We start from the raw sequence: 26,133 nt of genomic DNA, 5'->3' as shown, positions 1-26,133 counted from the left end.
CTTACTCAAGCCTGTTGGATATGTAAGCCCCTAGCACTCAAAACTCCTTTATCTCCTCCCTTCACCCTTTCCTAGGATGACCCCCTACCTCTCCTTCCCTGCACCCCAGATTTATACTCCCTCCTAGTCATCCTATTTTGCTCCATCCTTGCCTGTTCTGTATCTACAAATAAGTTTGCTACATGTAGAGACTGACTGATGAGGCTGGAATATACAGATTCTTTCTACCCTGTTTTTATTTTCTGTTCTTGGAGATTTACCTGTTTAGTTTACTGCATATATTTATTATAGAGATAATGTGAAGTTATATATATTGCACATTAATATATTTAGGAATCTCTCAGTAGGCAAGGTGACCTAAAGAAGGTGAGCTATTTCACTGTCACTAATAATAATACTGTACCTCACTTATTCTCATTTATTCTTTTGTTTTCCTGCATCTCTTTATTTATGTTTTCTTCTTGTAGTCTTTCATTTTTAATTTTCATAGTAAAAATCTTTCATGTGCTGATTCTCTCTCTTTTACCTCATTACTCCACTAATCCTCCTCTTATGTACTGTCCCTCATCACTCCACCAATCCTCCACTTATGTACCTACCCTCATCGGTCTACCATTCCTCTTATGCCTCTTCCTTCATCACTACCTATCCTCCTTTTATGTATTTTTTCTCATCACTAAAATGATTCTTATGAACAGTTTCAGTCTGGTTGTAGATTACATATTCCTACAATTAATTTGATACAACATCTGTTATTTTGATCTTATAAACACATCAGCTCCATTTCATTCTTAATATCTTACTTTTACTAAAAATCAGTTTAAAATGTAAAGGTACTGTAATTGGTAATTCTCATAAGTGCCTGTGCATATTTCCTTAGTGCTGGAGATAAACACTACACCTGCAGAAAGTCTCCCTGGATCATCATCTTGTGAACCAATCCGTGTAGAAATTATGCCAGGGGCTCATTCATCACGTGTAGATGAGCCAAATCCTTGTGGTTCCATTAGCAGCAGTCCTCTTGCCACTCCTCCTGCAGACATTCACACAAACATAGATGATATAGATAATTCAAGAGGAGACACTATTGGTGGAGGGACTGCATCATTGCCTTTAATTGGTCCAGAGTTTGACCCAGCACCTCAGAAAAGGAAAGGGTAAGTGATGTTTTACTGAGGCTTTATATTAAATATATAAATAAATCTGGTATTCAGTTCCATGTACTGCTGGAAATGTGTATGTTGGTGCATAGTGAAATACATAATTACTAATAGTATGTGATAAAACGAGTTTAAACATGAGTGTACTTGAAAATGTGTATTGATGACAAATTTACATCACTCATGGCCAGTAATATTTTGTATTGTAACTGCTGCCACCTCCACAGCCTACCAGCCACCTGTCACCTATGATCACCTGTCAGGACTATCATCACCTAACACTGCTTATCACCATTTCTCACCACCTTATATGGAAGTAATATTTTGGATTGTAACTGCTACCACCTCCGCAAACTACTAGCCACATCAGCTATGATTACCTACCACCACCTGCAGCCAATAGATGCCTATGGCATGGAAGAAAATTTTCTGAGTGGGAACCAACCCAAATTAATTTCTTCCAATTCTAACTGTGTTTCACATAGGCTGGAGCCACATTCAAATAATTTTGGGATCTGACGAGCTGTTGGAGTGTGAGCAGGGTAATATTTAGTGAAGGGATTCAGGGAAACCAATTATTTTTATAAAGCCGGACTTGAGTACTGGAAATGGGAAGTACCATGCCTGCACTTTAAAGAAGGGGTTTGGGATATTGGAAGTTTGGAGGGATATGTTACATATCTCTATAGTATATGCTTCTAAACTGTTGTATCTGGTTGCCTCTGCAAAAACAGTGATTATGTATGAGTGAGGTGAAAGTGTTGAATGAAGATGAAAGTATTTTCTTTTTGGAGATTTTCTTTCTTTTTGAGTCACCCTGCCTCGGTGGGAGACGGCTGACTTGTTGAAAAAAAAAATATGATTAGCATTGTAATAAAAAAGTGCCTACTTAAATCTGTGTTGTGAGAGACCTGTCTGTAAGTTAATGCTGGTGAGATCATCTTAATTCAAGAGACTACTTCCACTTCCTTGAAATGAACCTGTTTCTCATTCCCCAGTTGCTATACAATTCTTGTGAGTAGTGTTTCCCCCCAATTAAAAAAATTCATGGGAGATAAGTGGGTTACCTTGGAGTCTGGAGGAAAGGCACCATTCCTTAACACCTCAAGTTGATTTCTCCACTTCTACCAAGACTGAAAGACTGAATTCCTCCAAATCTCCACTTCCTCAACTATCTCCATTACACTAGTCACCATGTATTCAACTGAAGAATCTTGCTGTGCAGGTGAAATGTCTCAGCAATATATGTCTCATTTGTATACCATTAATAGGTTAAATACTGATGACCATACACTATGTGCTCAGGTCTGTAGCTGAAACTTTAATTATAAAATAATGTTTATTGCATATTTTGTATGTTGCTGCATTGGAATTACTGATTAATTATGTAATATATTTTGTTTATTTTAGTAACCAAGTTAAAAGAAGAAGCCAGGCCTCGGACCATATAACAAATGGAATTAGTCCAATTTTGGACAGTGAAGCCAGTTTTGAGGTAAAATTTGTGATTGTTCTGAGAGGTTTCTCGTGTTCAGTTATAATTAATTTGAGGTGTTAGCCAAAGTGGATCCCCAAGCACATTTTCCATAGATGAGGTATGGGTAGATAAGGGAAAAGTAGTGTTAGTGAGGGTGTTTGTTAGTAATCATCCACGTGTGAATGTTTTGTAGCTTATTAATAACTATTTTTTAATATGAAAACAAGTGGTGCCTAGTTTCTATTATTCGAACACCCCTATACACATATTTGTCTGAATAAGGATGACATATAACTATTTAGTAATTGTAGATGAATGGTTCAAAGAACCGACACGTTGTTAAATTAGACACATGTGCAACTCTTGGGTATCTTTATTGAGAAAACGTTTCGCCACACAGTGGCTTCTTCAAGTTTATCCTTTGTATGGACTGATGAAGCCAATGTGTGGTGAAACGTTTCCTCAATAAAGATACCCAAGAGTTGCACATGTGTCTAATTTAACATATTTAGTAATTGTTGATAAATTATAATTTTTATTTGTTATTTTCTTTTTCAACTTTCAGAAGATACTTAAAAATCTATTTGAGAATACAGCCCTTCATGAGAAAATAGCAGAAAATATCAATAGAGGACTAAGTAGCCAGAGTAAAACTAGTGGTATTGAAGATGATGGTGGTGATGAAGAGTCTTGTGCTACCACAGCTCTTGGCAATGACACTAGTGGCAGCAATAGTAATAAGAACAAAGGAGTTTGCACTAGTAATACCAAAGGAAGTCCTGATGACAGTATTAGACGTAAAAGCAGTGTAAATTATTCGTCCATGATTTCCATTGGGGATATGACCCCCATCAGAGAACTGGACCACATTGTCTCTGAAACTACAGCAGATCCTGCTTTTGAGTCTCTTCTTGACGAAGTTTTTGGTAAGTAATTTTTCCTAATGTACTAATTTGGTTGACTAATTTTTTTCTGTTGCTTTATTTCTCTCTAAAATGTTGAAAACAGATTGTGTACTGTGATTGTATTGACTTTAAACCCTAAACTTTTGCCAAAGCAAATCTTGATACCACAGGTAAAACAAGCCCAAATCTGAGAAAATCAGTTATATGGACAGTATCGGTTTCTTAATTTGCAGGACCTCTAGAAATATATCCTCCATGAATTCAGAGGGAGCACTATAAAATTTATGAAGTGATTCAGGAAAAACTGGTTAGGTAGACTTGAATTCTGTGGGTGGGAAGTACAGTACCAGTAGTCTGAAGGATCACATTTTATTGTGGTCAAATTGTGATGTCTACACTTCTGGGAAAGCTACTAGAGAATGAATGATGATAAATGTGTACATTTCTACCTTGGTGGGAAACAGCTGATATATTAAAAGTTAACATTTTGAAAAATTAAAAGGCATTTCTATGTCAATGCATGATGACCTCTCAGGAACACAGCCAGTTCATTCCTCCACCACCACTCAAACCTGAACACACACATCTCTCACTTTTCTGTTCAGTTCACCTTTTGTTTTCCTTACTTTTTCTTTTTTATAAGGTCAGAATTATCTTGGCAAGAGGTGTGGAGTTAAAAGGTAAAGAATCAAACACAAAGTGGGAGTTGTCACAGTTGCTCTTTGCTGATGACACGGTGCTTTTGGGAGATTCTGAAGAGAAGTTGCAGAGGTTGGTGGATGAATTTGGTAGGGTATGTAAAAGAAGAAAATTAAAAGTGAATACAGGAAAGAGTAAGGTTATGAGGATAATAAAAAGATTAGGTGATGAAAGACTGGATATCAAATTGGAAGGAGAGAGTATGGAGGAGGTGAATGTATTCAGATAATTAGGAGTGGACATGTCAGCAGATGGGTCTATGAAGGATGAGGTGAATCACACAATTGATGAGGGGAAAAGGGTGAGTGGTGCACTTAGGAGTCTGTGGAGACAAAGAACTTTGTTCGTGGAAGCAAAAAAGGGAATGTATGAGAGTATAGTTGTACCAACACTTTTGTATAGGTGTGAAGCATGGGTGATGAATGTTGCAACGAGGAGAAGGCTGGAGGGAGTGGAGATGTCATGTCTGAGGGCAATGTGTGGTGTGAATATAATGCAGAGAATTCGTAGTTCGGAAATTTGAAGGTGTGGGATTACCAAAACTATTATCCAGAGGGCTGAGGAGGGGTTGTTAAGGTGGTTTGGACATGTAGAGAGAATGGAACAAAACAGAATGACTTTGAGAGTGTATAAATCTGTAGTGGAGGGAAGGCGGGGTAGGGGTCGGCCTAGGAAGGGTTGGAGGGAGGGGGTAAAGGAGGTTTTGTGTGCAAGGGGCTTGGACTTCCAGCAAGCATGCATGAGTGTATTTGATAGGAGTGAATGGAGACAAATGGTTTTTAATACTTGACGTGCTGTTGGAGTGTGAGCAAAGTAACATTTATGAAGGGATTCAGGGAAACCAGCAGGCCGGACTTGAGTCCTGGAGATGGGAAGTACAGTGCCTGCACTCTGAAGGAGGAGTGTTAATGTTGCAGTTTTATAACTGTAGTGTAAAGCACCCCTCAGGCAAGACAGTGATGGAGTGAATGATGATGAAAGTTTTTCTTTTTCTGGTCACCCTGCCTTGGTGGGAATCGGCTGATGTGTTAATAAAAAATAAAAAAAAGAATTATATTGCTGCAGCAGCAAAAATCGAACATTCCCTCTACTTTGAGCTTAATTTCAAGCTACTTTCAGTCCTGAAATCAGTCAGAATTATTTCTATTTATGTAATATATCTTCTTTTCTAATGTCTGGGCCCACGTGTTTCTCGTAGGACAGCTATTGAATGAATAGTGGTGAATGTGTTTCTTCTTGATTTGAGTCACCCTACCTTAGTGGAAGATGTCTGGTGTGGTAAAAATAAAATACAGTACTACTATTATACATTTGTATTACTTTTGTTCCTAGGTTCTGGTACTCCACAATCAACTTCATTGAAAAGTAATGGCTCCTCCCAGTCTAACAATGGCTGTATGCAGGATACCCCATTGACAGCATCAAGACTTCTATCAACACCAGTACCACCATCAACTTCAGCACTCAAACAAATTTCAATGCTTTATTCTCCTACCTCCCATTCTCGTCTCCCATCTTCTACCCCTAACAACGTACGTTCACCTATGTCTCATTTATTACCTGCTTCCCCACTAAATCATTCATCAGTGTCTGAAGCAGCTCATAATCGTTCATTGCCAGAGGTTACTTCACAGTATGCGCAGCCTCCAGAAGAGTGTTTGCTAGCCTGCTCTCCTCCAGCCTCCCCTTCTCCTCCACAGGCAGTTGTACAAGTTTCAAACACATCATCAAAAACATCCAATAAGAAAAATAAGAAATTACCAAGTAGTGAGCCAATAGGTGTAAAGGGTCGGATAACAAGAAGTGCTGCCAGAAGTTTTCAGTCAGTGGCTTGTGAAGGCAGTACTCAAAATATTGCTCCATCTGGCCAAAAGACCTCTTCACTCAGGTACAGTAATAGATATTTTGCATTTATTGCAGAAATCTGAGATTTATTTATTAATACATAGTACTTAAATATCATATCATCCAGCTTTATTGTGGAGGTAGTCATATACTTGCATGGTATACATGTCAGTTTTACTGACATGTATACCATGCATAGTAATGGAGAAGATAATCAGAAGGAGAATGATAGAACACTTGGAGAGAAGTGGTTTCATAAACAATAACTAGCATGGGTTCAGAGATTGCAAGTCTTGTCTAACCAACCTGTTGTAATTCTATGACAAAGTAAGAGAAATGAGACAGGAGAGGACTGGTTGGATTGCATTTTTCTTGCAATAACCTAGCAAATCTTGCTTCACAGGAAGCTAATTGACACTCAGTAATGTGAAATATAGTGCATCATTTTAACTTTAATGTGCATCATTTTAACTTTAATGTGGAATGTAGGATTGCGGATGATGAGTAGATGTGTAGATCAGGTGTTTACATTGAAGATATATGTGAGAAGATAAAGATAGGGAAGTTTTTATTGCATTTATGGAACATATGAAGAGTGGATAGAGGAGCTGTGGCAGCAAGTATATGGAATAGGTTCTGTAGAGATGAGGATGCTCAGGTTAGTGTGTAGAAGAGAGGGAGACTACTTCCCGTCTTAACAGGGATGTGTAATGTCACCATGGTTGTTTAATATATTTATAGATGGGGTTGTAAAGGAAGTAAATGCTAGGGTGTTTGGGAGAGGGGTGGGATTAAATTATGGGGAATCTTCAAAATGTTGACACAGTACTTTTTGCTGATTACTATGAGATTCTAAAGTTGCAAAGAGTGGAAGTTTGGGATGAGAGAAAGTTGAAAGTGAACATAGGAGTAAGGTGACTGATTTAGATTTGGATATCAAATTGCATACTTTTGACTTGCAATAAAGGATGAGGTTAATCACTGAAAATCTGTAATAAAAGTTATTATAAAAAATATTTAATTTATCCACAATGCAAAAATGTTTTTAGGAAATATGTGACATATACATTATTTTTCAGTTCACCGGATGCTATTCCGTCCAAAGCCTTATCGACGAATTCTCCTGTATTACAAAGTCTCAAATCCAAAAGCAAAAGAAAGAATTCCAAGTCAATTAAAAAAAAAATAAAGGAAGATGAAAATAATCTTGGGGAACAACTTTTACAAGAATTTGCTGACTTTCAGTCTTCTCGGCCTGATAAACTTAATGAATGTGAAGGTGGTGGTGACTCAGGTGAGAGGGAGTCTGCCACACCTAGAAAAAGATTAAGTAAATGTGATGAAGAAGATCAAACTCCAACTAAAGAAAATAAATTTAATGCTTGTTCTGCTGTGCCCAAAATATCTGGAGATGTGCTTATTTCAGGGGTTCCAAGTGAAGCTGGTGCTTGTATGGCTGAAAACTCTGATGAGCACTCTCCTTTCCTTACTGGTCACAAGGCATCTGTGTGTGATGATGCTCCAGCTGAAGAATTAGCAACAGCACCCAGTATATCTTGTCATGTTAGTTCAGCTAGCCCAGATAAAAGTAACAATTTTGCATCTGACATACAGGCAACAGAAAGTGTGGGACAAAAATCAGATTCAGTCCAGGAATCCTTGCCAGTAACAGAACCTTTGCATGTTCTACCATATAGTGAAACTCTTGAAATTCTTGAACCTTCTGCAAATTATGAGAATGGTCTAGGTCTCTTAACCACTGTACCTTCAGCTGTCCTTCCAGTGCGAAGTAAAACAATACCAGGTATTGCTACGTCTGTTAGAGTGTGCAATAGCCAGCTTGCTGCGACACGCAATGATAATTATACTTTATCCGAACTTACTCCAGTAAATTTAGAAGGATTTCCTTATGTGGAAGGTTCATACTATGTGGATGAAGGAACAGGATTACTATACCCTGCATCTATGCAAAATGTGGCATCGGGCAATGTTGAATTAGCAGGTTTGGCTGCGGCATCTGTTTGCCCTTTCTCAAACTCACTAATAACAAGAAATGATTCTGCTGGACTTGCTCCAAGTCTTTCTGGCATTAGTGTCTTCACCTCAAGACAAGATGAACAAGGAACAGAGCTCACACAACACGTCCCACAGATTATTAATGGAAATGATAGAGATATCACTACTATTCTGCTTCCACCAATCCCAGAGGAAGCGATAAATAATGGGCATATCATTACATTTGCTAGTGGACAGGAAAATGCAGGTATGTTCCCAAAGTATTATTTCTAAATGTTATTTAGCTGTATTGTGCATTTGTGATCACAATTAAATTTTGGTGGGAAATTGCCGATGTGTTAATAAAAAATAATAAAATAAGTAAATTTTGCATGAGTTATGCATAAGATGAGTTTGTCATGGTTGACCATAAGAGCATTACTGTGGGCAAGTAAAAGGTGGGGTGCCTGTTCTCATTGATGGTTATTGTCATCATTTACACTACACTTACAGTGGAACCTCGGCACTCGAACTTAATTCGTTCCACGAGGCTGTTCGAGTGATCTGTCCGAGTACTGAACAAATTTTTCCCAACCAATTTTCTTTTTGGTTGGAAGTTATCACTAACCCTCTTAAGCCCCATGGTGACTTATTTAAACAAATAATATAAAAAACACCAAAAATGTGAGAAAACATGCAATAGTTTGCAGCAAAGTTCTGGCAGGTTGTTTGTTTGTTTGAGTGCCGAGCAAACAGTTGACCACCGAGTGATTTGTTTACTGAGCAAAGCGTTCGAATACTGAATTGTTCAAGTAAGGAACTGGTCAAGTACTGAGGTTCCACTGTACATGGAAGTTACAGTAGATGGGTTTGCTTGGTTATGAATTATGTGCATATTGGCTATGGTTATGAGGAACATTATCTTAACATATTCTAATGAAAACCCTTTGTTATGCAAAGCATTTTGGGCAAACTAGTTTTAAGCCTTACAAACTACAGTACTTAATACCAGTCATGGCATGTGGGTTTTGGCTTTTTTTTGTGACAGTTCAAGCATGACTATTTAATGCACAGTAAAAGTGTTTAGGACTGACAAGATAAAGCAGTGCATGTCCCAATCAATCTACCCCTACACCTATCTTCTGGATCTTTAAGCCCCTGAAGATCAAACTCTTGTATCCCCTCTCTCCAACTGTTCCTGAGATGACCCCTTTCCCTTCTACCTTCAGGGTAGGAGTTGGCCTAGGAAAGGTTGGAAGGAGGAGGTAAAAGAGGTTTTATGTGCAAGGGGCTTGGACTTCCAGCAAGCATGCGTGAGCATGTTAGGAGCGAATGGAGACAAATGGTTTTTAGGACTTAACGTGCTGTTGGAGTGTGAGGGATTCGGGGAAACCGGCACGCGGGACTTGTCTTGGAGATGGGAAGTACAGTGTCTGCACTCTTGAAGGAGGGGTGTTAATGTTTCAGTTTTATAACTGTAGTGTAAGTGCACCTCTGGCAAGACAGTGATGGAGCGACTGATGGCGAAAGTTTTTCTTTTTCAGGCCACCCTACCTTGGTGGGAAACGACCAGTGTATTAATAAAAAAAAAAAAAATTCTATTTCAAATTTTCTTGAGGATGGGTAAGGCCTCTAAACTGCCTAGTCTGTTGTAGTATTAACAAGGTTGATTCAGTTATTGGGATGGTGTAAACCATGACCAATCATTCTTGGTTATATTTTGTTATCTGAGCAATAAGGTAAATCTTAATTTTTTGTGTGCTAAATTCAAAATGGAAGGCAGGTGTAATATAGTGGAGGCCTGGGGATGACTAATGAACAGAAGAAATGTTGTTTCAGTGCCTGAAATGTTTACAGTGTTTATTATGGACTCTTTTTAAATTGTAATTTTTTTTGTGTGTAAAATTGATAAAATTGCTGACTTCTGTACACGTAATAGGGTAGTTCTGATAACTGAATTGATAATTTCTTATGCTCGATCAATAAGGCGGAAGGCATACTAGCAAAATAGCTAGGAATATGGTTAAATTAAAAAATAGAATTAGCTTAAAATAGGACTCAAAGTGTGCAGAATCCCTGCTGCATAAATTTTGCCCAGACTGCTAACTTTCCACCTGTGTAATTCCATAAGTTTCCCATTCCAGATTTTTTTTTTTTAAATAATGTGGATGCTGTGAGAACTTTTAATTTCTTGGCTTTGGACAGTGAAGGGGTTAATATAGTACTGGTAAATATTAAAGGATTTAGGTCATAGGGAGGAAAAGAGTCTTGGCTTGATAGTATTAATTGAAATCATTTTTAGTTCATGATTACCCTTGCTTCTTAACATTTTGGAATAAAGTGGTGTGACTAATGTAAAGAACATTAGAATAGTCTTTTAAGTGTGTAAATGTCCGTTTTTGTTTTGAAGAAATTTTGTTTGATAATGTCTGAGTTTGTTATGATTTACAGATGACCAAGCTACAATAATAATGATGCCACTTTCCTCGTATTCAACCTTACCTCAGTTTTTTGGGATGGGTTATGGAGGTATGAGTTATAACCAGTGTGATTCGAGTGTAATTAAGACAAAACCTTTTGCATCACAGCAGACACCTAGAGCTTGTATAAGGAGGAAAATCACAAATGGTATGTAGCAACTTGTAATGAATTTGGTGCCTTTATTTGAACTTGAATCTTGTCATTTTCCACAAACCAATGTTTAGCTCTTTACAGTTTGGCTGTGATTCATGTAAGAATGGTAAATAACTGGAATGAGCTAAGCTGTGACACTTTAGCAAACCCTGTACAAGGATTCAAAAATGGATATAAGGCTCACTCATATCATTCAAAAATTAAGAGACATGACCAAGAGCTGGAGCTTGCCCCACTAAACTCAAAGACGTAATTATAGAATAGGTCTTTTTGTGATTATAGATTTTGCTGTTGCTACATATCCATCCAGCTGAAAGTTATGGCAAATGGAAACAGCTGTTCAAAATTGCAAGCAACTAGCAGTAATCAGCTTTGCCTTACAAGAAAAATATTATATTCAGCAAAAAAAAAAAAAAAAACTTAAGTGTCACAAATGTTAGATTGCATCAGTGGATTGTTACCATAGAGGCAGTGTGCAGAGAAGCAAAAGAGATGAAGCAAGACTGTTTTGAAGAGTAAAATGAGAGTTAATTATATATGTAGAGAGACTGTTTTTAAGAGAAAAATTTGAGTTCACAAATACAGAGATATGGGTGGTTAGTGGTCTGTAGAAAGCAATGAGACATAGTCACTGCTAGCAGGGAATTCTTGTAATACAATGCTTTGTTTAAGGCTGGGCATTATCAGGTATGGCACATTCATGGTAATGAGCAAATACATCCATCATCTTATAAAGCAAACAGGCACCTTGAGGTTAGACTTCGATAAACATAGGTCGATAAACATAGGTCACACATCTTATTTCTTTCAACACACCAGCCGCATCCCACTGAGGCAGGTTGGCCCAAAAGGAAAAACAAAAGTTTCTCCTTTTACATTTAGTAATAAATACAGGAGAAGGGGTTACTAGCCCCTTGCTTCCGGCATTTTAGTTGCCTCTTATGACACGCATGGCTTGTGGAGGAAGAATTCTGTTCCACTTGCCCACGGAGAATAGGTCACACATATAGCCATAAAGTACAAGATCAAGTGTGTAAGTCCTCACTTGATGTTGTTTCCTTCAATGTCGTTTCGTTATAATGCTGATGAGGAAAAAAATAGATTCCTTACTAGCGCCACTGTCTGTGTGGAGTTTGTACATTCGTTTTTGAACTGAGTGGTGGTAGGAGGCTCACCTTACAATTTTCCCTTGGCAAACATTTATTCCTTGATTTAACCCTGTTGCACTGAGTGCTAGAGGTGCACTGTGCACCCCTGTTGGTTATACTTATCAATTAGTCTGTGGTAAAGCTGGTTTCCTTATACGTATGTCATTTTGCTTAAGGTCACAGTTTCTAAGAACCTGTCAGTGATGTTAAATGAGAACTTACTGTACTGGGTGAGGATAGGGTGACTAATAAGTTTACAGTGGTACCCTGAGTTTCGGCCATAATTCATTCCAGAAGGCTGTTTGAGTGCCATTACTAAACGAACGTGTTCCCATAAGGAATAATGTAAATTAGATTAGTCCATTTCAAACCCCCAAAATACACTTACAAAAGAACTTACAATAATACACTTACTTAATTGTTCGAGTTGGGAGCTGTTTGAAACTTGGGGTACCACTGTATTATATGAATCATGGAGAGTTTTGGTAATAGGTCCAGACAACACATACAGTGGAACCCCAGTTTTGGAACTTAATCCATTCCAGAAGGTGGTCCGAAATCTGAAACGTGTGAAAACTGAATAAATTTTTCCCATGAGAAATAATGTAAATACAATTAATCCATTCCAGACACCCAAAAATATTCACAAAAAATTAATTTTTTAAAGAACAAATATAATTTTACATACACAAAACAATGATAAATATATATAAACATTACATACCTTTATTGAAGACTCTTGTTGGCATATGGAAGGTGAGGAGGGGAGAGGAAGTTGGGGTTATTGTTTAGAAGGAAATTCCCCCTCCATAATGACTTCAGGTAACAATCCTTCTCTGGGAGTTATTTCCCCTTCTTTATCTTTTAATGCCACTAGGACCAGCTTGAGAGTCACTGGACCCCTGTTGCACAAAAAAATTGTCCAGAGAGCTCCTGCAGCTCTACCCTCTACCACCATCATTACCATCCTCTACCACCATCACTACCACCCTCTACCACCATCACTACCACCCTCTATCACCATCGTACCCACTACCACCCTCTACCACCATCACAACCATTACCACCCTCTACCACCATCACTACCACCCTATACCACCATCACTGCCACCCTCTACCACCATCACGACCACTATTGCCCTCTTCTGCCATCACAACCACTATCACCCTCTACCACCCTCACTACCACCCTCACTACCACCCTCTACCACCATCACAACTACTACCACCCTCTACCACCCTGACTTCCACCCTGACTTCCACCCTGACTTCCACCCTGACTTCCACCCTCTACCACCATCACAGCCACTATCACCCTCTCCCACCATCACTACCACCATCACAACCACTACCACCCTCTACCACCGTCACTACCACTACCACCCTCTATCGTGTTTTTCGCCTTCTTTATCAAAGGGCTGGCACTAGAAACTTTCTTTAGGCCCATGCTGGCTAAAAAACAAGCACCAAAAACAAGGAATTATTACGAAATGTTTTGGAATGCACCAAGTAATGCTCACTCAGTGACAGAGGCAGACTGAGGTGTACTGGCGGCGTCCCCCGGGTGGCCAGGCGGGCAGACGCGTATCATACCTCCGATAACCAGAGCAAAGTCCGATATCTGAAGCAAAATTTCGCACAAAAAACGGTCTGAAAACCGAAACGTCCGATAACTGGAGCGTGCGAAAATTGAGGTTCCACTGTACATTACACTGGCTTGCTCAGTGATTTTAGTGAGGTGGATCATTGCTGCTTCCAGAATTCTGCTTCTGATCTTGTTCTTGTGATGTAACAGTTGTGCTCTTCTAAAGTCCATGAGGTAAGAACGAAGGATGTGATGTATTACTCACACATTTTTGGTTTTATTCCTTCTGCAGGCATGTTTATGCTCCAGAAGGTGTGTCTGAAAGTCTCTGTCGGTCTCCCCCGGTAAAGAATTTATTGCGACTACTGCAAGGTAAGCTTTATGCTTCATAAAATTTATTACAACATATTTATCCCCAGCAAAATATACCACAATTACCTTGCAGTGGTTGCAGTAAATTCTTTGTTGGGGAGACTGGCAGAGACCTTCAGACATGCCTTCAGGAACATAATTGTGCCTGCAGGAGGGATAATACAAAACACTCATGAGTACATTGCATCCTTTATTCTCATATGAACTGGGGAAGAACGACAAGAACAACAGGATCATAAGCAAAATTATGGAAGGAGCAATGATCCACATCACTAAAACCATTGAGAAAAAATGTGGAATGTATATGTTGGCTGGACCTACTACTAACTCTCTCTGTGATTCATATAATGAACTTGTCACCCTGTCCCCACCCCCTTCTCTTACTAATACCTGACCTCACTTATACCTGATCTCACAATTTATGAGATTTCTCTATCCAAGCCTGACCTTTTAATGCTCATTTGCCATAGTATAAGGCAGTGTAATTTGCTTATTCCTGTCTACTTAATAAAGTCAAGCCTTAGGCATAGCATTGAACTTAAAGGAGTCTCTGCTACCGGTGTCTTCATTTCCACTTGTCAGCTTTTGCCATTGTCTGTCAAGCAGTGAAAGAGTTGTGAGTGACAGTGTCTGAAGAAGTAGTGAAGGAATGAAAAATGTAGTGTTATGTAGTAGTAGTAGTGAAACATTAACCATTGTAATGCTGTGTAGTATTAGTGACCAGTATAATGCTGTGTAGTATTAGTGACCAGTATAATGCTGTGTAGTATTAGTGACCAGTATAATGCTGTGTAGTATTAGTGACCAGTATAATGCTGTGTAGTATTAGTGACCAGTATAATGCTGTGTAGTATTAGTGACCAGTATAATGCTGTGTAGTATTAGTGACCAGTATAATGCTGTGTAGTATTAGTGACCAGTATAATGCTTCACTGAGATAGTGTGAACAGGTAGAAGTAGAGAGTAATACAGTAGGTGGATAGCATGAAAAACTAAACTTTAGAAGGCAGAGTTTTGAGGGATTGATAGACTTTCTGAATGTAATGGCTTAGTACAGTGAATTAGAAGGTAAATCAATAGATAATATGCTGGAGTATACTTAGTTCGAAAATTCAGGGAAGCCAAGGAAACCTTCATACCAAAAAGATGTAGAAACAACAAAGACCAAGAGAGAGCCCTTGGTTTAACCAGAGATGCAGGGAGGGAAAAAAGAAAACTGTAAGAGAATGTAATACAGAAAGAAAAGGACATGATAATGGAGAAGTGAGTAGATTGGCCAGTTGTATAACCAGACATATATCATTTGGCCTTCAAGAATCACAACAAAGATTCATTCCTGGCCCTTTTTAGAACTTACGTTTGGCCCATTTTGGAGTATGCAGCACCAGTATGAAACCTAAACCTGAAAAAAAGTTAAAAAACAGGAAAAAGTGTAGCAGTATTCAACAAGGCTTGTCTCTGAGCTAAAGGGCATGAGCTACAAGGAGAGAGTAATGGAATAGGACCTAATGGTATTGGAAGACAGAAGAACCAGAGGGAACATAATAAAAACACAAAATATTCAGGGGAATTAATAAGATAGACAATGACAAGATATTTGAGAGGCAGAACACGGGTACTTGAGGCCACAGCTGGAAATTAAAGTCATAGATGAGCCACAGAGATGTTAGGAAGTATTTCTTCAATATCAAAGTGGTTGGGAAGTGGAATGATCTTGGTGAGGAAATTTGGGAGGCAGGCCCCTCAAGGAAGGTTCCTTGATGTTGGTGAGGGGCTCTTGATTTAGGGAATTGGATCTGTGCTCCAGTTCCCCGAATTAAGCCTGAATGCCTTCCACATCCCTTCCCCTGGTGCTGTATAATCCTCCGGGTTTAGCGCTTCCCCCTTGATTATAATAATAATTGGGAGGCAGGCTCCATATATTCATACAATGGTTTTAATATCGGGAATGATAGGGCCTGTGAGGTTAGGGAGGAGTGAATCTGGCAAGTTGAGATGTGGGGTCAGGAGCTAAGACTCCACCCCTGCAACCATATACAGGTGAGTACATATTCTCATTCGCCTATTCACCACCCCACCATCCCCACATAGTATCTAACTTGAGACTTTTTACTTATGTTCACTAATACTTTATAGTGTCGATATTAGGTACCCTAATTGAAATAAGTCACTTTGTTTGACCTTTTTTGGGGTTATCCTAGGTAATTTACACCATGTGTTACAACTGTTCTTATGTGTACCTGTGCCTAAATAAACTTAACAGCACCTCACACCAACGTGTCCAATTTTCAGACACCAATGGCAGTGACTGTCATAGCCCAACATAGTTATTTAATCTACTGTTCTTAACCATTCTCTACCAAAAATATATGAACTCCTCCACACATGCATGAAAAGAACAGATGCTAAATGCCAGTGCATTTGAGAAAAACTAACCAAGAAAAATTATTTTGTACTCTGTATTTATGATTTAGCATTAAAAGAATCATAAATGTTAAATCTGTAGTTCTCAACTACTCCTTACATATTAAAATGATATAAAAAATTTGAATGCATTTGGGAAAAGAGAAAATACAGTATTTGCAGTGATCATAATTGCAGATCAGCTATTACAAGTATGTAAATAAGCAGTTCCAGAGTGCCAGTAGTATTGTAAATGTGGATCACGGTAAGTCATAGTAGCATAAGTTTGGGGGCTTACTGTTAATAAAAAGAGTGAAAGGGAAAAAGAACTTGAACTATAAACCAGTTTGAATGGTAAGTGTTGTTGTAAAATGTACAGCAACTTCAGTACAGCATAAAATATATACAGGGACTGTACAAAGACTTATTGTGTTAATGTCAGAAAAAAAGTGCCTGAAATTAAGTACAAATCCTCTTTTTTTTCAGCTTGGAAAAAACCACCTGTGCTTATTGCCCCAAAGTGTGATGCACCAAGAGTTCATCATGCAGAGGCTTCAGGTATGACAGTGTATATGCTCAAATTTTATTCAGTTAATTATCTTACATTATCAGTAAAAGAGCATGTAGGCAGAGAATGTATTACAGCGTGTTGATAGTCATGTGGGGAAGAGGAAAGCAACACTTCTTCAGATAAAGGAGCTGAGAAGTTGAGTCAACTCTGTAGGCAAGTGAACCATCACTTCTTCAGGTACAGAAGTTTAGAGGTGAATATTCAAGTTGAAAGAGAAAAGGCAGTTTCCAACTAAGAATTGGGTAACAAAAAACAAGGGATAGTTTTCTTGTGTTACTTTGGTTGTGGTGTAAATAAATATGCAGCCTTGTGCTTTTGGCTTCAGTGTTTAGAAATAATGGGCCTAGATCCTTAGCTGTATAGCAAGAAATAATATATATCATTTTTATTGAAAATGACATATGCAGGTAACCAAGATCTATAAAATTAGTTCCTCTACAGTATCTTATAGATTTTGTTAGGTTTGTGAATACATTCTATATTTCTGTTTCAGTTGCTGCTAATGGAAAATCTGAAGGAACTTTTCAACCTGCCACTACCTACGTCTTGCCCAATAATGTAAGCTTCTCTCTGCCAGATGTTAAGAAGACTGATGGACCTCTTCAAGCTAACAACTCCAATAAGAAAAGCAGAGCAGCGAGTATAAAATCTACTCAAAAGTCCCCCGTAGGGTGCAAGAAAGCACCACTTGGGAGACACGTTGATATGACTAAGATTAAAAAGCGAGGCATAGGGAAAGCTGGAAAAAGAACAAAACGAATGCAAACAAAGCTGGAGGAATCTGTGTTAAGTAGCAATATTGTAGCAACAGCTTTTTCATTTGCTCTTAATTCAGTAACTCCTGTTAAAGCTAATGAGGTGCTTGGTACTCAAATGTCAAATAGACAGTCAGATATAGTAACTGCCTCACCACTCAGAGAAGAGGAGCCTCATGCTGTAAAGGACACTTCAAAAGATTCTTCATTGGTTCATAATAGCTGTACTGAAACATTACCTCATACTTTTCAAAATGATGTAGGTGAGGACCAGGATCAGAAAGAAACCCCAGAACTAAAAACATTAGAAACAGGATCACATAATGATAGAGGTGCTAATGCAGAAATAAGAGTTGAATGTCTCAGTGATGATGTTTGTAGCACTAAAGGCCAAAAAGAAATTTCAGGTTTAAATTTGAATGTGATACAAACTTATAGTAATGATTCATCAGATTTTTCAGTCAATAAATGTAATACAGGCAGGTCTCCAAAACTGAAAGCCCTTCTTCAACTCTCACAGAGTATTTCTCCATCAAAGAAGTTTATTGCCAGAACAACAAAGAAGGGAAGCCAGAGTACTCCAAGTTACAAGAACAGTCATGTTAGAGTTCTAGATTTCAGCACACCACAAAAGTGTAAAATACCCAGCAGAGCCCCACGGAAAGCTATAGCCAACTTGAAATTTTCACCTCCATTAAACAAAAGATCACCAAAGAGAACAGTTAAAGTGCCATATTCAAAGCCATTGAACATTGCTAAAAAGATAATAGAAGATAAAGATGCAGGAGAAATTGGAAAAGAAACTAAGTCTAGTAAAAAATCTATAAATAAGGAATTGTCAAACCAAAAACCACTAAGTTTATCCAGGTTAAAACAAAACGGAGTTAAGACAGATAGTAATTGTTCTAATAGTACATTAAAAAGTGACAATTTAGACTCTGTGAGGGGTATAGCACAGGCAAGTAAACAGTTGGAGTGTCAGTTAGACATAGAAGAGGAGGAGAATTTAGTTTTACGCATTGACGATGACGATAGCGAAAGTTCAGATGTTGAAACTCAAGCTACAGATGTAGGTAGTATGGAACTTATTGATTTGCACAGTAAAGCTGGTAGTTTTGAGAATCTAACACAAATTCTCTCTGAAGAATTTAACCATAATCAAAACAATGAAGGTTGCATTAACAATTCTAAAGGTTTTAATACAGATTTTATTTTGTCAGCAAATATACAATCAGAAAATGTTGATTCATCTAACGTGTTTGGTCAGTGTGATAAAGTAAAAATAAAAAACCTGAACACCCCATGTAAGGCTGGTGAACTTTTATCATCAAACTGTAGAGAGTTGCTCCCCATGACTCCTGTGTGCTTAGAACCTACAACCCCATTGTTCCCTGGTGAGCATGGAGCTCTGTGTCAGGAGGAGAGGGACCTTAACACTCCACTTCCACCCATTGTTTCCCAAATGACTGCAGACTCGTCCCCACTAATCAAAGAATATCCTCGTGGGCCTTATTCAAACAGCTCAGTAGGCACTTCATATTACATGCCATCAGAGCGCTCCTTAACAACAGACTCTGACATACGCTCACCTTCCAGGTTAGAAACCGTGTGGGAAACAAGTGTAATAGAAAATTTGAGCACTAACGTTAGTGTAACTAACAGCAGTCCTGATTGCCAAAAAATACAATTGGGCTCTCACATAAGCTCTACTAAAATGTCAAGGAAATCAATGGGGGAGGTAATTGAGAAAGAGATGGTTAAGTTGTTTTCAGATGATGCTAGAAGTACACATTTGAATGTTCAAGCTGAAAAGTCAAGTAGTCATTCCCATTGTTCTACAAAAATTGAACTTTCGGACAAAAATGAGAAAAAAATCAAAGATCCTGCAAAAGGTAAACAAGTCAACAAGAAAAGAATACCATCAAAGAAATACCAAAGTCTTGCTGAATTGGAACATTCTGAAGATGAAGCTGACCCTAAACTCATAGTGCTTACTAATCCTAGTGTGAATAAAAAGCCCAGGTCTTTGAAAAACACCCCTAGGACTAGAAGCAAAGTCAAAAAGGACAGAAAGTTGGTTAGAATTACACAAGATAATTTTAGTGAACCTGGTGAAAGGAGCATATCAGCTTGTGAACAAAGTACTCTGGAGGCAAGAATACTGGTGCAGAACACAGTTGAGGATGAATATAAGGAAATTTTTTCATCACAACAGAGTACACAAAGTACTAATCATTTTAGAATATCTGCCAGAAGGAAAAGAGGTGAAGCTATATTAACAGATACTGATAAATCTGTGGAAAATAAGGAGTTCAGAAGTACAAGTAATGAGGTTTTGAAGCAAAAGATATGTAATATTAATGTTTATTGTGAGAGCACTACAAAGGTTTCTTCCCGGGTAAAGGAAGATAAAAATTCGTATTCAGGTAATACATTAAAGAAATCCATCTTTGAATCTGTGAACAAAGATTCTAAAAATAAAAGTAAAACAAAATGTACTCATGTTAATACAAAGTTGAAAAAAGTTATGGACATGTTTGGCTCTGATATCAGCTTAACAGATGAGTCAGAATCTGAAATTCCAGAAACTAATAGAATAAAACCACTGGAGAAAAATTGCAAAAATGTGCTTGTGAAGACTAAGAAAACACCTGACAAAGATCTTGGGAAAAGAAATAAGACTCGTGCAAGAGGACGTGGTCGATCAAGGGGTCGATGTCGAAAATCTGGATTATCCACAACTGAGCCAGAGGAAAGGTCTTCTACAGTGAAATCAGGCAGGGCTACAAAGGGTGGTCAAGTAGCCAACACAAGGCAAAGTGCACCAAGAGGAAGGGGTAAAGCTCTTTGTAGAGAGAGCATTAGTGTTGATGAAGTAACAATAGAGGTTGTAGTTAAGGATATGAATGCATGTACTAGGGAGCCATCTGAAGCACAGCCATCTGACAGTGTAATAGTAAATGAAACAAATAACAATAGAATTAGGACTGGCAGAAGGGGCAGAGGGAGAGGAAGAAAGTCTGTAATTAAGAACAGAAGACATGCTGCAACCTCTCCAGATATGACAACTCAAATACCTAGAAATGAATTAAAGCTGTTAGATATTGTTGAATTTCATGAGCTTCCTGAAATTTACGATTATATGATTGAAGGTGCTGGCAGAGACAGTGAACATTTTGAAAATAATGTCCATGACCAATCTTTAAATCCGAATCACTCGAAAAATTATATGACTCCTTTTTCTTCTTGGGGTTGTAAATTAAAAAGAAAGCAGTCAAAGCCATTTAGTTCCCTATCACCCAAGGATCTTAAAGCTCGTTGGTCATCTAGCCTGGCACTCCATTCGTCTACCTCTGATGTTAACATTACTGATACAGAGGATGAAAGTCCTAATAAAATGTGGCGTCAGGCCACACCTGAACAAGTCATCTTCCACACCAGGGTTGTTAAGGATAATAATTTATGTGTTCGTTCATCTTCTGGATGTGCTCGCACTATTATATACAAAAAGGATGCCTCTGCAGTATCCCTTCATCGTCATTCTGAGAGAGAGCTTGGCGAGATTCAAAATGTTACACCGAAGCACTCTAGGCATCAAAGGATAGCTAGTACTGGATCATATTCTGTAGGTAAGAGTGTCATTAATTTATACCCTGTCTTAGTTTTAAATTATTGATTATTTATGTAATTTTAAAGTGAATTATAAATTAAATTAAGTATATTATGTTTATTGCAGAAGAGTTTTATGTTATTTCTGTTGCATTTTCAGAATATGTACCTGATCTTGCATGTCCAACAGCCAAGGATATCTATTCAGATGATTCATTTAAAAATGAATTACCTAGTAGTGTTGATCCCTTGATCTCTGATCAACTGAATTTGCAAAAAGATAAAACTGGAGTAATTGTTACAGCCTCAGATGTCCCACTCAGTTCTGATAATGTCAAAGATGGTAAGCCAACAGTATTATTAGCTACAGATAATGTAGGTGACTCAGACAGTAGTGTCAGATGTGATAATGCAAGTGGTGTCCAAAGTGAAATAATAACTCTTTGTGCACAGGATAGTGAAGGTGTAGCATTAATATCTGCAGCAGCTGTAGCATCATTATTAAATAATAAAAGCCTCTTGGAAATAGAGAAACAGATTGAAATTTCAGATCCGACTTGTAGGAGTATCAGTACTTGTGAAATAGATGCAAATGTGTCGCAGAAAGCAGCAGCTGAAGAGACTAGACTGAGACAGAGCACACTGCTAAATTCACCTGAAGAAAGTAATAATGCTGATTCACCACCCAGGTCAGTTGAGAGCACTGGTGATTTATGGGAATCTTCAGAGAAAGACTGTTTAATGACCTATAAGCATTTACCTTTAACCCCAGAAAAGAAAATGGGCCAAATTTGCCATTCAATTGTTAAGAAAAAGAAAGCATTAGTTGCTTTTCCATCAAATATTGTTATGCATCCAAAATATGTGAAAAGTGCCACTAGTCCTCAGCATAACAGTGATACTGAAGTATTTACCACAGGTGCTGAGGATACAGAGCCCATTTTGAGTATGAATAAAGACAAATCTCGAAAGAATACACATTCTCTGCATTTTGAAGATGAAAGTACAAAATTATCTTCATTGGACATAAAGATGATAAATGTAAATTCAGATGTTAAGAGAATAAGTATTTTTCATAGTCCTGGGGAAACCTCAATTCTAAAACACCTGGAGGATAACTCTCTTACCTTGAAATCAATTGAAGTTGTAAATGCAGATGACATCCCTGCCAAACTGTTAGGCTCTGACAGCCAGAAGCTAAATGCAGAATATGACAGTAAGAGTAATAGTGAGAAAACACTCATTGATGCTGGAAGTAGTGTATCACTACCCAGTGAGGCACTCATTATGAATAGAAGAGAACCACAACATGTGCAAATAGCTCAGCAACACGAGCATAATCAATATCTTGAGAACGACGTACCGGAACGGCACTCACAAAAGCACATAGACATTGAAAATTTTAACCAGTTCAATGACACAGTTTCAGAGTGTTTGAAAAGCTCAAGTAATACAAATTTAAGAGAAAATGGTGGTGATAGTTTAAATCAAAATATACAAGACAAAAATGTTAATTTCAAGCAAAAAAGTGGAAAAGACTGTTTTTCAAAACCTGATAATAACTTTGATAAGACAGAAGAGGAGGAAGATAGTGATGTTTTGAGGATTGAAGTCCCTTCTGAAAATGAAAATGAGGATAGTGATGAGTGGACAGATTTATTAACCTTAAAAGATTCAAATTTTATAGATTTGTTCAGTTTAAATTTAGAAAATGATAAACAGAGAACTAAAATAGTAAGTGATAAACCTAGAAAAAGACAAAGTATGTTGAAACAATTGACCTCAAAAACTATAGAAAGTAAAGGCACAATAAAGGGCAAAGTAAAACAAAATTTAATATCAAGAGAAAAGCATGAAGTAAATAATTTAAAGAAAAATGTGGGTAGAAAAAGGAATGAAGAAGGAGCAAGGAAAAATTCAGCACAAACTGAGAGAGACATTCAGTTAATTGACAATGAAAAGACAGACTTATCATGTAGAAATTTACAAGCTGTAATTAATTTAGGTGATGAAAAGCTTAATTATGATGATGGTATCTGTGAGTCAAGTGATAAGGAAAAACATTTTACAAATAGGAAAAGACTGAAAGAGGATTCCTTTGAAGAGATGAGTAAATTAATGGAAAAAATGGAACCTCAGCAAAGCCCCCATAAGAAGAGACGAAGAATTCAGCCAATCAAGATAGGAGAGGTAGAAAAATACCCTAGGCAGTCAGGAAAATTGTGGCTGCAGAGAAAAAGAAGAAGTCTGTTTTGTGAATTAGAAGAGAATGAAGCTAAAACTGGAAGAGAATCATGCCATCAGTAAGTAATTTTTTATAGTTTGTATTTATAAAGTAGTCTACAGTACTCCATTATGTAGCTCTTGTGGAGCTGCATAATGGAGTATAGATCTTGCAAACATTAACTCCAATTAATAACATTTCAGTTTGTGGATATTCTTGTGCAAAGTGCTCATTGTTAAAGTATGGCAGCCTTTTTTAAAATGGCAACCACAAAATAAGCCGTTGCTTGTGGTTCAGTGAGAGAGAGAGAGAGACTGAATGAATGAACAACGAAACATGCATGCACACATGCAGGGTGCACTCACTTATTTGTAGTTGCAAGAGTCAAGTCTCAGTTCCTGGTCCCACCTCTCAACTTGCCACTTGCCAGATTCACTCCCTCATAGCCTCATAGTCGCTATCATGCCCACACTTAAAACTGTGTGAAGCATGGCTCCACCATTTCTTTATTACGATCATTCCAGCTGCGTCTTCAAGTACAGTAGGACCCTCGTATCTGCAGGGGCTACGTTCCAAGGACCTGCCACAGTTACTTAAACCGTGGTTAGGAGCTAACCCTATATGAATGTCATTTTTTGTTTACATACATTATTATTATTATAAAGTTTAATTAATAAATTATGCACAATAAATATAGAATTATCACTTTTTCACTGATGGGAAGCACTTCATGGCTTCTCTTAGGCCTTGAAGAACTTTGCCATCACTACTTTTGCACTTTGAGGCCATTATTAAGCAAAATTAAGGGTTATTTTTGGGCCATGGCAAACTGTGGATAACTGAAACTGTGGATACAGGACCTGTGGATACGGGGGTCCCATTGTACTTCTTTCTTGCCTCTCGAACAGTATTCAAATCTACCCTTTCAATTCCTCTGAGTATTTTGTAAGTAATCGTGAATCCCTTGGTTCTTCTGTCCTCCAGTGTTGTTAGATTAATTCCATTAGCCTCTCCACATAATCATGTCTTAGTTCTGGAACAGTCCTCTTTGCTTACTCCTGCACTTACTCCAGTTTCATAATGTTCTTTATTTCAGGTTTGGATTCCATACTGGTGCTACATACTCTTAAGATGTGCTGAATGTATGTTGTGTAAAAAAACCCACAATGCTCGTCTCTAGGACTGGGGTTGACTTCAAGCAACAACTTACAGTTTGTCCAGATCCATTTGGCTCTTTTCTCTGTCTGTTTTTATTCTCTCAGTTTTACATCACTGTGTGTGTGTGTGTGTGTGTGTGTGTGTGTGTGTGTGTGTGTGTGTGTGTGTGTGAGTGTGTGTGTGTGTGTGTGTGTGTGTGTGTGTGTGTGTGTGTGTGTGCACGCAAAGTTTTCATGCATTGTGTGAGGACAGGTTTCATAAGGGGACATCTTTAAATCTCATTTTTAATACTTCTACACAATAATAATTTTTTTTTTATCTTTAACAGACATGGTGAGCTGGAGGATGCAATTTTCAACTTGTATGAGACAGTTACTGGACCTGAATCTGACTCCTTGAGGCGTGAGGTACTCTTAGGCTCAGGTGTGTAATTTTCTCTCAAGTCAGAGTGGAAAAGAGCTGTTATCCAGTCAAGACTGTCATAAAAAAATACTATTTTTAATTTATATTTTCTCAGTTTGGTTACAATGATGTAAGTATTGTATTCAGTAGAGCTGTTTGTAATTACCTTACAGTTTGCAACTGCAGGAGGAGGGCTAAAGCTTGTGGTATCCTATCTTGTATTTAGTATTTTATAATGTTTTTAAAGTTTCCAGTGGTTATGGCACTTACCACTAATAAGGCAATAACAGTTCATGTGCTCATTAGATGAGTTACAATGAGTACAAGAGAATGGAGTAATCTGTTAGTTAATGCTATATGACTTTAATAAGTCTAGTAGAGCAATTCAGTGTAGAATAAGTACAGTTTTGATGTAGTTTATAGAAAGTACAGTATTACAATTTAGAACATTAACCCTTAAACTGTCCAAATGTAGATATATGTTGACGTGCGGCAGGCTCCGAACGTAGATCTACGTTGACGTGCGGCAGGCTCTGAATGTAGATCTACGTTTTTTTTTTTTTTTACATGCTTTCAAATGAGGAAAATCAAGGTCGGAGAGCTACGCATGTGAACGTAGACCTACGTTTGGACAATTTAAGGGTTAAAACAATTTACACGTGAAGTATTACAATTTAGTACATTTTAAAACAATGAGATTGAAACACTTATATGTTTGAAGATATGAGTACATGTATATGGTTGAACAATCATCAGCAGTATACAATAATGAAATTGAAACAATTTTAAGTTTGAGGTAAATTATCAAATAGTTGAAGAAAACCATACCATGGGCTGGATAGAACCCGCGATCAGAGAGTCATAAAACTCCAGGCCGACGCGCTAGCCACTGGGCCAGCTGGCTACAATAAGATTCGTCCAACTAATATATTTATACACCATAGGAAGGTTAGCATAGGCACCACTGTAACCACAAATGCAAGTTTTTTACAGATGAATCTCCTGCCAGTATGGTCTTGAGTAGCTCTAGCTAAAGTCCCCTCAGAGCTGTCATTGTGACTCAGCAAATATTAATGACACAATTGCAAACAAACCATACCACAGGCGGGGGGAGAGCCCGCATGATGACGGCTTTGAGGGGACTTGAGCTAGAGCTAGCCACAGCCATACTGGTGGGAGATTTGTCTGTAA

The 26,133-nt window shown here is 37.9% G+C and overlaps 1 protein-coding gene across 4 annotated transcripts in view; it reads left to right on the top strand.

The window, feature by feature from the left end:
* The first annotated feature begins 473 nt into the window (after nucleotides 1-473).
* The window catches only part of LOC128701583 (serine-rich adhesin for platelets-like), a 48,696-nt gene continuing 23,036 nt past the window's right edge, over nucleotides 474-26,133 (top strand). For 2 of the 4 annotated variants that reach the window (XR_011394175.1, XM_070101613.1), the window contains exons 1-10: nucleotides 474-1,157; nucleotides 2,571-2,655; nucleotides 3,203-3,563; nucleotides 5,574-6,129; nucleotides 7,166-8,349; nucleotides 10,533-10,709; nucleotides 16,710-16,781; nucleotides 17,288-21,178; nucleotides 21,319-23,461; nucleotides 24,869-24,963. Coding sequence is in view for 3 of the 4 variants with exons in the window: in XM_070101613.1 (XP_069957714.1) it covers nucleotides 955-1,157; nucleotides 2,571-2,655; nucleotides 3,203-3,563; nucleotides 5,574-6,129; nucleotides 7,166-8,349; nucleotides 10,533-10,709; nucleotides 16,710-16,781; nucleotides 17,288-21,178; nucleotides 21,319-23,461; nucleotides 24,869-24,963 (8,767 nt within the window). In the remaining variant the exon portion in view is untranslated. The remainder of the gene's footprint in view (nucleotides 1,158-2,570; nucleotides 2,656-3,202; nucleotides 3,564-5,573; nucleotides 6,130-7,165; nucleotides 8,350-10,532; nucleotides 10,710-16,709; nucleotides 16,782-17,287; nucleotides 21,179-21,318; nucleotides 23,462-24,868; nucleotides 24,964-26,133) is intronic. The other 2 variants (XM_070101614.1, XM_070101615.1) reach the window with 2 other exon arrangements.

This window comes from Cherax quadricarinatus, chromosome 78, assembly GCF_038502225.1.
Source record: "Cherax quadricarinatus isolate ZL_2023a chromosome 78, ASM3850222v1, whole genome shotgun sequence".
Taxonomy (NCBI): Eukaryota; Metazoa; Arthropoda; class Malacostraca; order Decapoda; family Parastacidae; genus Cherax; species Cherax quadricarinatus.
Note: the sequence above shows the minus strand (reverse complement) of the source record. Positions and strands in the feature narration are given on the sequence as shown.